Raw genomic sequence first — 15,965 nt, 5'->3', positions numbered from 1 at the left:
TTCCCACTGAGCAGGGAGCTCAGACATGGGGCTCAATCCCAGGACCCTCTGATCATGACCTGAGCGAGGCAGATGCTCAACAAACTGAGTCACCCAGATGCCCCTCAAACAGTTTTTTGATGCCATGAATACCGGGCACTGTTGAGAACATATCTAATCCAGCTGAAGGGGGAAGAGGAAATAACTGCCTTTTATGCTGAGACCCAAGAGTCAGTGGGAGTTATACAAAACCTGAGGAAGAGAGCTCATTTCCAGATGGGAAAGCGAACACCCAGAAATGGCTCATGACTTTCCCAAAGTCACACAGCATAGTGGCAGAAAGAAAATGACAACCTAGGGATGAATTAATTCCTGGGCCTCTACTAGCAGATGTTGCTGCTACTTCAGTCTTTTTGATGAGGATCCTAACCGTAGACTTACTGTCTTCACTGTCTGCCTAGCTCTAGGCTGATTAAAGAAAGTCTTAACACCTGGGGGCTAGCATCTACTACATAAAACGAGTTCTTGAATCTCACTTTCACTTAATTCAGCTGAGTTCCCATAATTACTGCTTCTGCACTTTGTAAACTTTGGGGGCTCAGTCCTTTCCTTAAAAGAAAAATCAGCTTAACAAAAATCACTGCTATTCCTTGGAATGGGATTGGAGTGAGTTGGGGCAGGAGCCAGGATGGTCAGAAAACAAACCACACATATTGCTGCTTCTGGAAGCTTTGTTCTTTAATGAGCCATGGAGTGATTTGTTCATCAAGCTGCTTTTGTGTAGCTGTATAGTGCATATTCGGAGTGACACAAACTGCACTTTCTACAGATGATGTTTTGCTCCCCCCCCAACAACAACAAAAAACAAAAACAAAAACAAAAAAACAACCAAAAAACCAACCCAAAAGGAAATTACAAAGTGCCTGTTGATTGCATCAGGAATGTAATCAGTTCTGTGGGTGAGATAAGTCATTCTTTTTATAGAATTATTTTGTTAAACAGTAAAATGATATTATATTTCACAGGATATGTCCTTTTACAATACATAGTCTTTTAAAAATTTACACTCAGCATATTTACTTATAAATTACTTTGAATCTATTAAAATAATACAATACTAATTTGTAATCCACACGTTTCCTCTAGTAAATGCAATTACTTGGTTCAAAAGGTGCCAACTTTTATATGGCCTAAGAGGGTTGATAATAGGTATTAATTATAAATGAATAGCAAGGTGATAGGTGCCTTCATGTGGCTTTTTTGAAAACACTTTTAACCAAGAAACTGATAAGACCTAATAGATCCATCTCCACAATTATTTTGCTGTTATCTTTTAACACCAAATCAAATATGGGAGTGGTTCCAGAAAAAAAGTGGTAAAATTATGAGGGGCACAGAAAGACTGAGGGCTCCCTCAAATGCCAAGGACTTACTACCAAGGCCGGTATTGTGTTATTGGGGGGACAGTGCTGGGAACTGTCACAAAATTATGAATAGACATAATGCATTTGTCAACACAGAATGATGCATGCCCACTGCCTAGCTTTCTTTTTAAAATTAAAACTCTCTTAGCTTTGAACACATCCTGAGAATCTCTTCTCTAGTTCACCAAAGTGCTTGTGAAAGGTACACATTCGTTATAGTTTAAAACAAAATACAAAAACAAAAAACCCCAACATGGCCCAGAGTCACTGAAGCGGGCCTGCAGAACCTTGCTGGACTTCCTCTTTTCAGCATGTTTCTGGGGCCCCCTCTTCTCTTCTCTGTCTTTGACAATGAAAACCACCCTCTGTCAAGAACACAGAGGTCTCCACTAACCTCCCAGCAGCAGGGTAAGAGCTGCAGCTGATTTCCAAAGCGTGAGAAGGTAGGGGCTCTGGTATCCCATCCCTGACTTCAGGTCCCTCTGTCTCTTCAGGGCCCGTACTGAGAACTCTCTATCTACCCTCTGTGTTTCTAGAAGCCCAGAGTAGCAAAGGAATTAAAATGGCAGGAAGTGCATTACAACCTAAGTAGTCACCTCCCTGATCCTTGTTTAAACAAATTCACTTCACTTATGATACACAATGTAACCTTAAAATGATACTTCTCTGCTTCTATTACATCTTCCATGATAAGGGATAGCTAGCTTTAATTTGGAGAAGTGCAAATCCAGGCTTTGTTTGGGGCTGGAATGTGTGATACGAACAGAATTCCTCTGTATTTTGGAGTATGGGCTCCAAATGTGGGGCTGCCCCATTGCTGCCACACAGGGATTTTTGTCTGTAGCATGTGAGATCAAAGAAAAGCAAAGCAGAAGCAATGGGCAGCACAGCTGCGATGTATATGAAGGTTACACATCTTCATTGTAAATGATTATAATACAGCATCACTTTGTGGTGACATAACTTTAACCACAGAGAGGACCAGTTAAGACCATATGGAAGAAGATACAGCACTTGGTTCTGACAGTTTTTAGGAGTTATGGCTTCATCTCTTTGTTAGGCCAACAGTACTTGTTATCCTATGAGAAGCAAAGCTTTCTTTCCTTCAAAGGGAGGGTCCCACACTTGCTCTTCATTCTTAGGATTGTGCGGATCTCTCCCCGCCCCCCCAGCCCTCCATTCTGGCACTTTGTTAAATGACTAGAAATCCACAAATCTAGCAACCAAAAAACAAGTATTTTTTATTTAATTTTATCCAAATTCAGGTTTCAGGTCCCTGAGAAATATAAAGTCTCTTAACATCCATTGCCTAGTTCTTATAAAGTGGCCTACAGGAGTAATTTTTTTTTTCAACTGCCAAAAACTTATTTTGCAAACAAACAAAGAAAATCTGCAAGAATTTAGAAGGGAGAACATACACCAAAATGTGTTCTCTAGGCCGTTTCTTGGGGTCAAAGGAAATTATCCAACAAGGGTCATCTTTCTCATATGGTATTTAATCAATGTTCTGGAGCAAGTAGAGAGTAGTAGTCCATGCCCAGCAGGACACTACTCCCCTAGGAATACTGAAACGCCTGCATAGCCTGGCTTGGGGCCCTGGGCCCCAGAAGTCCCACTGGGACCTGACCATGCTGAGGGGTTGGGCTTTCCTCTAAGAAGATTCTCCAAAGTTCGATATTTAAAAGGCTTTAACATTTATTATTCCTCAGCATGAATAAGGTGGCAGATGTTTGTGGGATATAAAATCTCACACTTACTCACAACCATCATCATTCTGGAGATTTAAAAAGATTCCTTTCCCTAGCTCATTTCTGAAACCAAACCAGGGAGAGGTAAGTCTCCTGCTACCTTTAGCTGCCACTCAGATTGATGTTCTAAGCCTGACCTCTGGGGCTTGACAATAACCACTGAGGCAGTGACATGAGGTTCAGTGTTGTGTAACAGGAGAGAATCTGCCCTAACAAAGTCTTAACATTTCCACAACTTCAAATCGAAGTATGAAAAGAAAGAATAACCAAAATTCAGGTTACAGATGGTAAAGGCTCTTTTTCAGAACAGTGCACGTGGTAGTTAGACAAGATGCATTTAGTAACTTTAAAAATAAACATTTTCACATACTTATCTCAAGAAAGAGTATCATGTTTCATCTTCCATATATTATAAATAGCAAAAACAGATTTCTAATCCCACAAATGCTAAGAAGCTTAAAATGCTATTATAGCTCAGGTGTAGGGAGACACCCAGTGGTGAAAAAGATGGTCTGATTTTTCCCTCAACCCTGGGATAGTGGCTCCCACCCCTATCCAATTGCCCTTAATCTGTGGGAAGAAATTCCACCAGGAGGAGGGAAGCATAAGGTTAAAAAGAAATATGCATACTATACATATATATTTACAGTAAACTTCAGTAACCAGAATATTAACAAAAATAGCTTCAAGTAGTCCTTGATTTATTTTTTCATCTATTTAATACTGATGGTCTGAGGAAAAGAAGTTAGTTAGATGGTTATATTAAAAACTTTTCTTTTCTTTTTTTTTTTGGCAGCTTTCTGTTAACACTTATTCATGCAGTGTTGTGTATCAATGTTTTAGGAGAAGTGATTAGACGACCGGTCACATTACTTGTCTGAGTTTGTGGTGGAAATCCACCAGCAGATGAACAGGTTCGTATGTGATCTTCAGCTTATTAATCTATACAAAGAGGAAAGCCTGGGTGGATTAGGATGAGACCCTCATGTTTAGGGATCAACACGTCTCTGAGACACTTAAAAAAAAATTAGAGGAACCTAATCCTAGGACCAGGAAGTCTGAGTACAGTAGGAAAACTGAAACTTCAGCCCATGCAATATATTTGGCAGGAAATAACCAGGAGTGAAACCAGCATTATTATGACACTGAACATCATCAAAAAACAAAACATGTACTCTCTTCTTCATCATGTAACCAGATGTCTGAGACATGCTCTGATGGCTTCATGGAAACAATTAGGTTTTTACTTTCCCCAGAATATAACATGGATTATTTCTCAAAAATCTTAAAATAGAGGGCTTAAGCTTTTTGTTTATAAATCCTTGGAAAAAAAATTATATTCTACCCCAACTCCTAACTATCCCAAAATAAACCCAAAGGCTTTTGCTTTCGCAGTTAAGAAAGATTTATATGTTTTCTTCAAATGTCAAAAATCAGTGGTTCCCTCAGGCCCACCATGTTCCCCCCAGTTCAACACCCACCTCTGGGAAGGAAAAAAGGATGGAGGAAGAGGCAACTAGGAAGATCTCCACAACTGACCAAATCCCCAGGCCCCCGGTGGCTCTGTTTAGTGAACTCCCCAGTCAAATACAGCAGCCAAGGCACAGCTGGCACCATTCCCAGCAGGCTTCACAGAGGCCTTTCTGTTTTTGCAGGAGGCCCAGGAAATCAGCACACAAGTTCTTGGTTGTATGCTTGGGCAAGAGGCAGGACCACAATTAGGTTGGACTATTGTGGACAAGGGGATGGGAACAGGCCCCGAAGATGAGATGGGTTTACTACTCTGTAGCCATGAAGGGACACACAGCTGCCAGTTCAGACCATAAACTCATTATTTCCAAAGAGAGCTAGCTGTTGGGTGGAGCTGGAGTCTGGGTCCACAGTTTTCCTGCGGCCAGTCACAACTGTTCCCTCTGGAGTCTCTTTGGTTTTCTGAGGTGAGTTTTTCACATTCTTTAATTTCTGTTTGCCCTTTTCAGGGTTGAAGGTTCCTCTGCTGATGAACTGAGGCCTGTCTTCCAGGGATTTGGTCTGACCGAATGGCCCTTCCACTCCGAGGGCCTCGCCAGCTGATGCAGCTCGGTAGAAAGGAGATTTAGAATAAATCTGAAATCGTTTTCTGGTCCCATGAGAAGATGCAGTGTTAGATGAACATAGAGCAGAGAATGAAGAGTCTACTGAATCCAGAGAGTCTTGCTGCCTTTTTAGCTGCTTTCGTAACTTGCTTGAAGGTTCAGATTTGCCAGCTGCCTTCAGGGAGCTAAGGACCAAGCTTCTCTCTAATTCAAAAGAAGAGATCAAAGCTCTAAGTGACAATTTCCTCTAAAGCAAATCATCCCATAATAATAGGTTTCACCATTCCTGTGTGATGGGTGGGCTGAGGTCTGAAGCATCCAGGCTGACCTACTCTGTCCACAGCCATAATCTGCGAAGTTACCTGTTTCTAAACATATCATTTAAGAATCAACCCCAAGAAGTCTGGAGGCTCAGGTCATGATCTCGGGGTCCTGGGATCGAGTCCCACATCGGGCTCCTTGCTTGGCAGGGAGCCTGCTTCTCTCGCTGTCTCTGCCTGCCTCTGCCTGCCTCTCTGCCTGCTTGTGTGTGCTCTCTCTCTCTCTGGCAAATTAAAAAACAAAAACAAAAAAATAATCAAAAAAACAAAAGCTAATGATAGTGACTAATACAACATAATAAAATTAAAAAATAAAATACTGCCAGGATATGTAGTAATTCTATGTCTCCCTGAGACACGCCACATAGTTAAATACCTCCTTTGGTATAAGCCCATCTCTCAGCAGGGCCCAACTCCTATCAACCACCCTTAGAACATGGATCATGGATCAGTAAGACAACATGTGTTGTAATTATTGGGTTTTCTCTGTGGTAAACAGAGAAGAAAACATTAAGTTGACAAAAAAACTGCAAACATTAAATGTTGGGTCTGATGAACAATATATAATGGAAGCTTCACAAAGATCAGTATATTTGAACTCCTTAGGACTTTGTCACCTTCTCTCATAAGGTCAGGCATTCTTGAAAAGAATTTAGTCTTAGCCTGGGAATCCTTATTCCTCCCTTGCAAAACAAATCTGGACTCTTTGGTCTAATACGTTCATTTACCTGACTTCTCAGATATGGCACCTTCAGACTCAATATTCAAATTTTCTGAGCTATCAGCAGTCCCAATGGAAGCCTCAGACTCAAGGGTTTCATCATCAGAAGCACGGGGTTCCAGTACAAGCATCTCAAATGTTAGCTCCTCCCTGTAAGATATAATCAAGAAATACACCACTGTTTGATAAGAGGAGGAAGGAAGACAACAGGAAAAAAAGACTTACAATGAAAGAAATTTAAGTAGCAAAACAGTCACATTTCCTACTGTTCCCATCCAAAGTGGAGATAAAGACCGTAAGCCACAGTAATGATGGAGGCTACAAACAGTCTGGGACCTATAACAGAGCAAAGAGTGAGCAGGGAAAAGATGCTGCAGTTGTAAGATATTTTGGTAAAATGAACTCTGGGCTGATAACCAGGAGATCAGGGTTCTAAACTCACTCTACACTCATATTAATGCATTGGCAAAAGTACTTTCCTGTCCCTGGACCTCAGCCCCCTCAACCACAAAACAAAGAGATGACATGAGATAATCTCTAGGATTCCTTCTAGCTCTTTAACTATTTTCCATGAACTGGCACTAACGACGAAGTAAAACGTCATTGATCTTTTCTGTCTTTTGCCTCTTATGCCACCTCCACTCACAGCATTCTCTACTCCTCTTCATCAGGCACCCAACCTACCTCTCAATTGTGCCCCTTGTTCCTTCAAGTCTTGGACTTGGTTGCTAATCTTGCTTTCCCGCTACTACTTGATGTCACCTGATCTGTCAATAAACATCTTCGTAAAAGCTCACCTCAGTACTCTCACACTAAAGTGTCCTTGTGTCTGCTACTTCTAACAATCTTTCCCTCACATTATGTGGGCAATCTCTCCAATGTGCAGATCTTAGAGTTTGTCACTACCTGGAAATATACTAGCTCTGAGTCCGCAACTGGCCACAATTTCTTTATCCTTCCAATTCTTACTCCCTTTCTCATCAAATCTCCTCTCTTTCAGAGCCTTCTTAGCTCTGCTTCCACTCTACGTAGCTCAAACTATATTCTCCAGTGACATTTTCATCAAAGCTGAGTGAGGTCCTCTTTTCAAATTAGATAGCTAGCCCCTGGTCAAGGTGCACAACCTCTGCCTTATCGAGCTCTGTACAGCTGAGTCCCAGCTGCTTTCTTAGCTTACCAAAATTCTAGAATCACTCCTGACAGGCAAAACGTATTTTAACAGACTCAGATGTCCCCTAATGCATCAATCTCTTAGATCCTGAAACTCAGAAACAAAAATCCCCTTAAAACTTTAGAGCCTTTTTTGTCCATAAGAACCAATACACAGTAGCCTCAAAAAGAACCACAGCATGTCTGTACTATCCCCAAGATGTAGTGTTATTGTTACTTAACCTTGCTCTAGTGATGGTAGAGGGCAGAGAGCTGCCTATCTGCTTCTCTCCTAAATTGCCACCAATTTTCCCACCTATTATCCCAGCACCCACTAGAATTGCTGCCTTACCCTGACCATCCTGTTGGTGGCCCCATAGTTATATTGATCTTCAGATAATAACCTTCTTTAGTTCTCGTTTTTTTGTTTTGTTTTTAAGATTTTATTTATTTATTTGTCAGACAGAGAAAGCAAACACAAGGAGGGAGAGCAACTGGCATAGGGAGAAGCAGGCTCCCCACCCAGCAAGGAGCCCTATACAGAACTCAAGCTGAAGTCAGACACTTAAGTGACTGAGCCACCAAGATGTCCCACTTTAGGGAGTTCTGAATGACACTCATTCTTGAAAGGGACTTTTGTCTTAGCCTAGGAATCCTTACTCCTCCTTTGAAAGACCAACCTGTTCAATGAGGCTGATCTCAGACCTGTTCGGAGACCTGGCTAAGACTGACACACCTTATCGCAGTCACCAGCACTGTTACTCAAGAAGCTTCAGGTACACCTGCTCATGGAGCTTCCCTCATTGAGGTTACAACTCTTCATGCTCTTACCTGAGTCCAGGCAACATGTCTTTTCCATCTTTGCATCTCCTGTATTACCGGATACAGTGCTTGGTACATAGGGGATGTTTAATAAAAAAGGAAAAACCAAGAGAGCACAGAATGCAGAAAATGAAAACAGGTAACGACTGGTGGCTCCCTTTCCTCCTGGAAACTTACTTCTCCTTCTGTAGGTTTTCAATCTGCTCAGTCAGTACTCTCTCCTCTTGCTGCATGGCTGCTTGCTGTTGTTCTGTGATGTCAGTCTCCACAGTGGCTTCACTAGTCAAGGTCTCTTCTGGGACATCAGACATGGAGGGCAACCGGACCACAACAGGAGAGGATGGACTTGGATAGTTTCCTCGACGAAGTCGCCCCTTTCCCTGCAAAGAAAAATATGCGTTAGCAGTAAATTGAGTGACTGCATTAGGTATATGCAGCCTGTTCAGAACAGCAAGTTTGTGTACTTCCATCAAACCAGGTAAATGGTAGGAAACATTCTGCAAGGCTCAGATATTTAGAAGATACTGTCCATCAAACACATTTAGTTTAAGTATTTCTTTCAGTAGCACTAGAAAATGGATACTTTGGTAGGTGGCACTGTGGGAACACATTATGCACTGAGAGGAGAGATTCTTCACTTAATATAAGCTTTGTCCACTCCAAACAAGTGTCCATACCTGGCTATTTAAATTTAGTTAAAATTAAATAAATGTAAAATTTTAGTTCTGTACTCATACTAGTCACATTTCAAGCGCTCAATTGTCACAGGAGGCTAGTGGCTACCATACTGTAATACTGCAAGATACAGAACATTTCCATCCAAAAAGGTCTGACAGACAATGCTGCTCCGTAACTTTAACCTTGGAATGTACAATCTCTCTAGGAAGACTACAGAAACATGTCCTGAAAAGTCAGTTTCATTAAAAAAAAAAAAAGTCATTTATATATTACAGGATGCGTGTGAGAGAGATTCTCTGAGAGCACCTCAAGAAATTTCCTTTTTGAGATTAGGGCGGAAGGGAAAATCTCATTGCTTTTAATTTAGTTACCTTGTATATGACTTTAGCTTCTGATAATAGCAGACTAGGTATTTCAGATTAAACCTCCTTAAGAGAGCACCTGGACCAAACATTAAAAACCCATAATAGGGGTGCCTGGGTGGCTTAGTGGGTTAAGCCTCTGCCTTTGGCTCAGGTCATGATCTCAGGGTCCTCGGATTGAGCCCACATCAGGCTCTCTGCTCGGCAGGGAGCCTGCTTCCCCCTCTCTTTCTGCCTGCTGCTCTGCCTACTTGTGATCTCTCTCTCTTTCTCTGTCAAATAAATAAATAAATAAATAAATAAATAAAATCTTAAAAAAAACAAAACCAAAACCAAAATATTCTTAAAGGCACCAGAGAGCTAGTTAATAAAGCAAACAAAAGAGAGGCTAGTTCAGCATTCAGGGCTAATCTAAATTTAAGAAGATGTGGCTGAGAATCTGAGCAGAGTTTCTGACAGACTACAGCAGGGGGTTAGCAAACCATGGCTCTGGGCCAAATCTGGCCTTGTGACTGATTTTGAAAATAAATCTTTACAGAAATACATTCATGCTCATTAATTCACACATTGTCTAGGCTCTTCTGAAAAACAGCTGCAGCACTGATTGTTGCATCAAAGACCTTATGGTCCACAAAGCCTTATATTTACTCTCTGGTCCTTTAAAGAATAAGTTTGCCAATCCCTGGGGTAGAGATAAAAACTGGAGCACACAAGGGTATGGACTGTTGCCTGGTAAAACTTCCATGCCTGACGCTGAGATCCCCAAGGTTTGCATCTTAAACAAGGGTAAGCTGAAATAAAAGTCTTTGTGGACACTGTAGCCTAGCTTCAAGTCATTTGAATGGTTCTGAAAATTTAAGTCCTAAAACCGGATTAAAGTAACCCCAGATTGCAAGTGCCCTAGAACCTGACAAAAAAAAAAATGAAAACACACTTTGGAGGAAAATCATGTCCTCTCAGTCCTCAAAATACTTCTACAAATAGTTTTTCAAATACGATGTATGACACATAATCAAAGGTAACTAAGCACAAAAGGAGACAAGACAATGTAAATGAAAACAACAAAACCCAGAAACTTTCAATGACTCCAGATACTGTGGCTATCAGACAGACTTAAAATAATCATGCCGAAGGAGAGAGAAAGAGTTGAAATGGTAGACTGGAAGTTAAATCAGAAGAAAACAAAGAATCAAGCAGAAAATAATTTTTTTCCTGAAAAAACTAGGAAAAGAAGGTAAAAAGTTAGAAAGGACAAAATAAAAAGATCAACCATATGTAGAAAGAATACCAGAAGAGGAGAGAGATCCTGTAGGATACTAAAGAGATAATGACAGAGCATATTTCAAAACCAATTAAATATATCAACCTACTGACTGAAGAAAGCATTCAAACTCTAAGGAAGATAAACAGAAAGAAGTCCACACATAGAAACAACTGCTAAAAATAAAAGGCAAGAGATAATCTTAAGATTTATTTATGACAGACTGAGAAAGTAAGAGCATGAACTGTGGGGAGGAGCGGAGGGAGACAGACAAGCGACTCTTGGTCTGTGATGAGCATGGAGTCTGAGATAGGGCTTGACCCTGAGATCATGACCTGAGCTGAAATCAAGAGTCAGGATGCCTAACCAAGCCACGCAGGCACTCTAAGGTAAGAGATAATCTTAAAAGTAGTCAGAAAAAAAAGTATACCTGCAACAAGGACACAAAATTAATATTCAAAAATATTCAGTTAAAATTCTAAATACTAATAATGAAGTAGCAGAAAGAGAAATTAAGAACACAATTCCATTTTCAATAGCACCTAAAAGAATAAACTACCTGGGAATAAACTTAACCAAAGAGGTGAAAGACCTGTACTCCAAAAACTACATAATACTGATGAAAGAAACTAAGATGACACAAACAACTGGAAAATACATTCATGCTCATGGATTGGAAGAATTAATATTGCTAAATGTCCATATTACCCAAAGCAATCTACAGATTCAATGCAATCTCTCTCAAAATGGCAACAGCATTTTTCAAAGAACTAAAACAAATACTAAAATTTCTAGGGAATCATTAAAGACCCTGAATAGCCAAAGCTATATTGAGAAAGAAGAACAAAACTGGAGGTATCACAATTCCAGATTTCAAGATACTACAAAGCTGTAGTAATAAAAAAACAGTATGGTACTTGTACAAAAACAGACACAAAGATCAATGGAACATAACAGAGTCCAGAAATAGACCCATGCTTATATGGTCAATTAATTTACAATAAAGGAAGCAAAAATATATGACAGGGTTAAAAGACCGTCTCTTCAGCAAATGGTGCTGCGGTAACTAGACAGTTACATGCAAAAGAATGACCTGGACCACTTTCTCACATCAGACACAAAAAATTAACTCCAAATGTATTAAAGACCTAAATGTAGACCTGAAACCATAAAAACTCCTAGAAGAGAACACAGATAATAATTTCTCTGACATTGGCCATGGCAACATTTTCCTAAATATGCCTCCTAAGGTAAGGGAAACAGAAGCAAAAATAAATAAATACTAGGACTACATCAAAATAAAAAGCCTTTTTATAGTAAAGGAAACCAGCAACAATACAAAAAAGGCAACCTACTGATTGTGAGAAGATATATTCAAATCATCTATCCAATAAGGGATTAATATCCAAAGTATATATGGTACTTATACAACTCAAAACCAAAAAAACCACAAACAACCCAATTAAAAAGTGGACAGAGGACCTGAATGGACATTTTTCCAAAGAAGATCTACAGATGGCCTATAGACATGTGAAAAAATACTCAAGATCACTTATCATCAGGAAAATGCAAATCAAAACCACAAGGAGATATCCTCTTGCTTCTGTCAGAATGGTTAGAATCAAAAAGACAAGAAATAACAAGTATTGGCAAGACTATGGAGAAAAAGGAACTTCTTACATCAATGGTGGGAATGCAGACTGGTCCAGCCACTTTGGAAAACAGTATGGAGGTTCCTCAAAAACATAAAAGTAGAACAACCATATGATCCAGTCATTCCTCCACTGGATATGCATTCAAAGAAAATGAAAACACTAATTTGAAAAGATATATGCAACCTTATGTTAATTGCAGCATTAATTTACAAATTACGTAGGCAGCCCAAGTGTCCACTGATTGATAAATGGATAAAAAAGTAATGGAATATATGCAGTCATAAAAAAAAGGATGAGATCTTGCCATTTGTGACAACATGGATGGAACCAGAGGGTATCCTGCTAAGTGAAAAAGTCAGATAAAGACAAATTCATGATTTCACTTATATGTGGAATCTAAAAAATAAAGCAAATGAATCAACAAAAAGAATCAGATCTTTTAAATGTAGAGAACAAACCAATGGTTGCCAGAGGAAAGAGGGCAAAGTGATGAGTTAAGAGAAGTAGGAGATCCAGGCTTCCAATTATGGCATGGGTAAGTCACAGGCTGGAAAGTACAGCACAGGGTACCTAGTCAGTGGTACTGTAACTACCTGCAATAGCACTGCATAAAATATATGTGTTGAATTACTATGCTGTACACATGAAACTAATGTAATATTGTATATGTTAACTATATTCAAAAAAATGTTAACTGAGTTATGAAAAAACTACATCTACACATGCAACAAAAATAAACTATTTGGTACAAAGGTTACTTTTCCACAGAAATAATGGAAAGCAAAATATAATAGATGCTATTTTTATAGTGATGTAAGGAAAGAAACTGCCAATCTATGATTTTACACCAAGCAAAACCACCCTCAAGAATGAAGTTGAAATATGATACTTTTACACAGACTAAGATACAATTACAAATACAATCACCAATACAATTGCACTAAAGGGATATAAAAAAGAGAAATAAAAAGAGAAAATAAAAATAATAAAAAGAGAAATTGGGGTGATAAATAAAGAACAAGGAAAAGAAAATATATGAGTAATTTTGAATGAATACTGACTACATAAAACATAAGAATAATGTGGATTTAAAGTATACAAATAATTAAAAATAACAAGAGCAACCACATCATATATAATATATAATATAATAACAGCTGAAGCATATGTAATTCCTTATATCATCGAAGATAAAAGTACGAATTAACAGACTTTGATAGTCATAGATTTATGTTATAATCTTTAGGTTAACTATTTAAAAAAGAGTAAAAAAGTATAAAACTAGCAACTAACAAAAGAAAAAAATGGAATAAAAAGTAATCAAAAGAAAAAGGCAAAACAAAACAGAACAAAAACAAAAAGAAACCCCAAAAAGGCAATAAAGAAAAGGAACATGTTATCAGGTAGGAATAATAAAACACACAAAATAAAATAGCAGATTTAAATCCCAATATATTAGGGATTACATTAAATGTAAATAGATTAAATGCACTTGTTAAAATCTGAAGACTGTCAGAGTGTCTTAATAAAGAAAACCCAACTATATGAAATTTATTAGGGGCACATATAAAACATTAGAATTTAGAAAGCTGAAAGTAAAAAGATAGGAATAAAAGACCCAGCATGTTTAATCAAAAGAAAACTGGTGTAGCTAAATAAGTTCCAGGCAAAGTAAATTTTAAGGTAAGAAGTGTTAATTTGTGATGAAGAGGGATATTTCACAATGACAAAAGCTCAAATTATGAAGAAGGTAGGTTTCCAAATTTGGAAGTACCTCAGAAATGGCTTCTGAAAGTTTAAAGTAACATATTGACAGAAATAATCAAAGAAACAGACAATGCTTTAACTACCACAGAAAAAACAAATGTGTATACACAAATCAATAAAGCAACTTGATATACATTAAGTGACATAATAGACATATAAGAACCCAGTATCTAACAACTTCAGAATATTCTCTCTCTCTCTTTTTAAGAGATTTTATTTATTTATTTGACAGACAGAGATCACAAGTAGGCATGGTGGGCAGGGGGAAGCAGGCTCCCTGCTGAGCAGAGAGCCCAATGTGGGGTCTTGATCCCAGGACCCTGGGACCATGACCTAAGCCGATGGCAGAGGCTATAATCCACTGAGGCACCCAGGTGCCCAGAATATTCTTTATTTTAAAACATATACAGTAAGAAAATAAATTTCCAAGGGGTTAAAAAATTTACCTGACCTTTAAAGTAATTTATAATAAGTTTTCTGGTAGTGTCATCACAAAGAGAAAACTAAAAATCCCTATAAATTCAGAAATTAAGAAACAGACTTTAAAATATCCAAGGATGCCTGGGTGGCTCAGTCGGTTAAGCCACTGCCTTGGGCTCAGGTCATGATCCCAGGGTCCTGGGATTGAGTCCCACATCCGGCTCCTTACTCAGCAGGGAGCCTGCTTCTCTCTCTGCCTCTGCCTGCCACTCTGCCTGCTTGTGCATGTGCGTGCACTCTCGCACACATGCTCTCTCTCTCTCTGACAAATAAATAAATAAAATCTAAAAAAAATATATCCATGGACAAAGAAAAAAATCACAATGGAAATTAGAAATTATTTTGAACAACAGTATCAAAATATATGAGATACACTTTAATACTGCCTACCCTAAAGTTACAGCCTTACATGCATACATTAGAAAAGAAGAAAGGCTAAAAATTAAAGAGATAAGCACCAATTTCAGGAAACTAGGTAAAGAGTAACAAAGTAGACCAAAGGAGAAAAAAGGAAACAAAGATAAGAGTAAGTGAACATTAGAAAAAAAGAGGATCAAAGCCAATATGTAACTTTTTAAAAAGACTAATAAGAAGTTTAAAACCCTGGCAAGACTGATGAAGAAAAATTAAGAATTCACAGATAACCAAAGGCAGGAATGAAAAGAGGGACACTATTATAAATCTTGTAGATAAAAAAGTTAAGAAGCTACTATGAACAATTTTATGTCAGGAAATCTGAAAGTTTATATGAACTGGAGAACTTCTATAAAAATCCAAGTAATTAATTCTGTCAAACAATAAATTTTAAAATGTGAAAAATCTTATAAATTCAATCTACAATTTAAAACTTTTCCATAAAGAAAATTATGGGCCCAGATGATTTTACCAGCAAACAAGAAGACAAATTTTTCCACACAAGTTTTTTTTTTTTTAAAAAGAACGCTTGCCCAACTCATTTTCAGAGGCCAGCATTCCCTTGATATCAAGACATAACAAGGATATTAAAAGCACTATTATAATTTTACTCATTACCACAGGTGTAAAAATCCTAAAAACATACTATAAACCTATTCAAGCAATATATAAGAAGGATATTACTGTAAGACTAGTTGATTCATTGCGGTAATATGTAAATTATGGTTTAACATTAGAAATGCACTCTGTGTGTGTGTCAATAAAATACATACAGTAACAGCAATTTATAAAATTCAACATAAAATCACAGTAACAATTCTTAAAAAGACAAGAATAAAAGGAAACACACTTAAGAAGTGTCTACAAAAATTCTATAGCAAACATTATACTTTGTGGTAGAAGACTGAAAGCTTGCCACTCAGACTGGAAACATGCCAAGAATGATCCCTATCAGCACTTCCTTTCTACAGGATACTGGAGGTTCTAGCTTATGTAAGAAAGAGAAATAAAAGGCAAAAAGACTGTAAAAGGCCAAAGGAAGCTATCATTATTCATGAACAATATGCCTGTAGAGGCAGAAAATCTAAGGAAAGTGAGTTGAAAAAGGTC

At 38.3% G+C, this 15,965-nt stretch overlaps 1 protein-coding gene across 9 annotated transcripts in view; it reads right to left on the bottom strand.

The window, feature by feature from the left end:
• Positions 1-692: 692 nt before the first annotated feature.
• The window catches only part of MYO9A (myosin IXA), a 283,468-nt gene continuing 268,195 nt past the window's right edge, over positions 693-15,965 (bottom strand). For all 9 annotated transcript variants that reach the window (XM_045070457.1, XM_045070456.1, XM_045070459.1 and 6 more), the window contains 3 exons: positions 8,416-8,618; positions 6,275-6,417; positions 693-5,430 (listed from right to left, as the gene is read on the bottom strand). In XM_045070457.1, coding sequence (XP_044926392.1) covers positions 4,967-5,430; positions 6,275-6,417; positions 8,416-8,618 — 810 coding nt within the window. In that variant the 3' untranslated portion in view covers positions 693-4,966. The remainder of the gene's footprint in view (positions 5,431-6,274; positions 6,418-8,415; positions 8,619-15,965) is intronic.

Source organism: Mustela putorius, unplaced genomic scaffold, assembly GCF_011764305.1.
Source record: "Mustela putorius furo isolate JIRA1106 unplaced genomic scaffold, ASM1176430v1.1 tig00003972_pilon_pilon_pilon, whole genome shotgun sequence".
NCBI classification, from domain to species: domain Eukaryota; kingdom Metazoa; phylum Chordata; class Mammalia; order Carnivora; family Mustelidae; genus Mustela; species Mustela putorius.
This window is presented reverse-complemented; position numbering and strand designations above follow the sequence as displayed.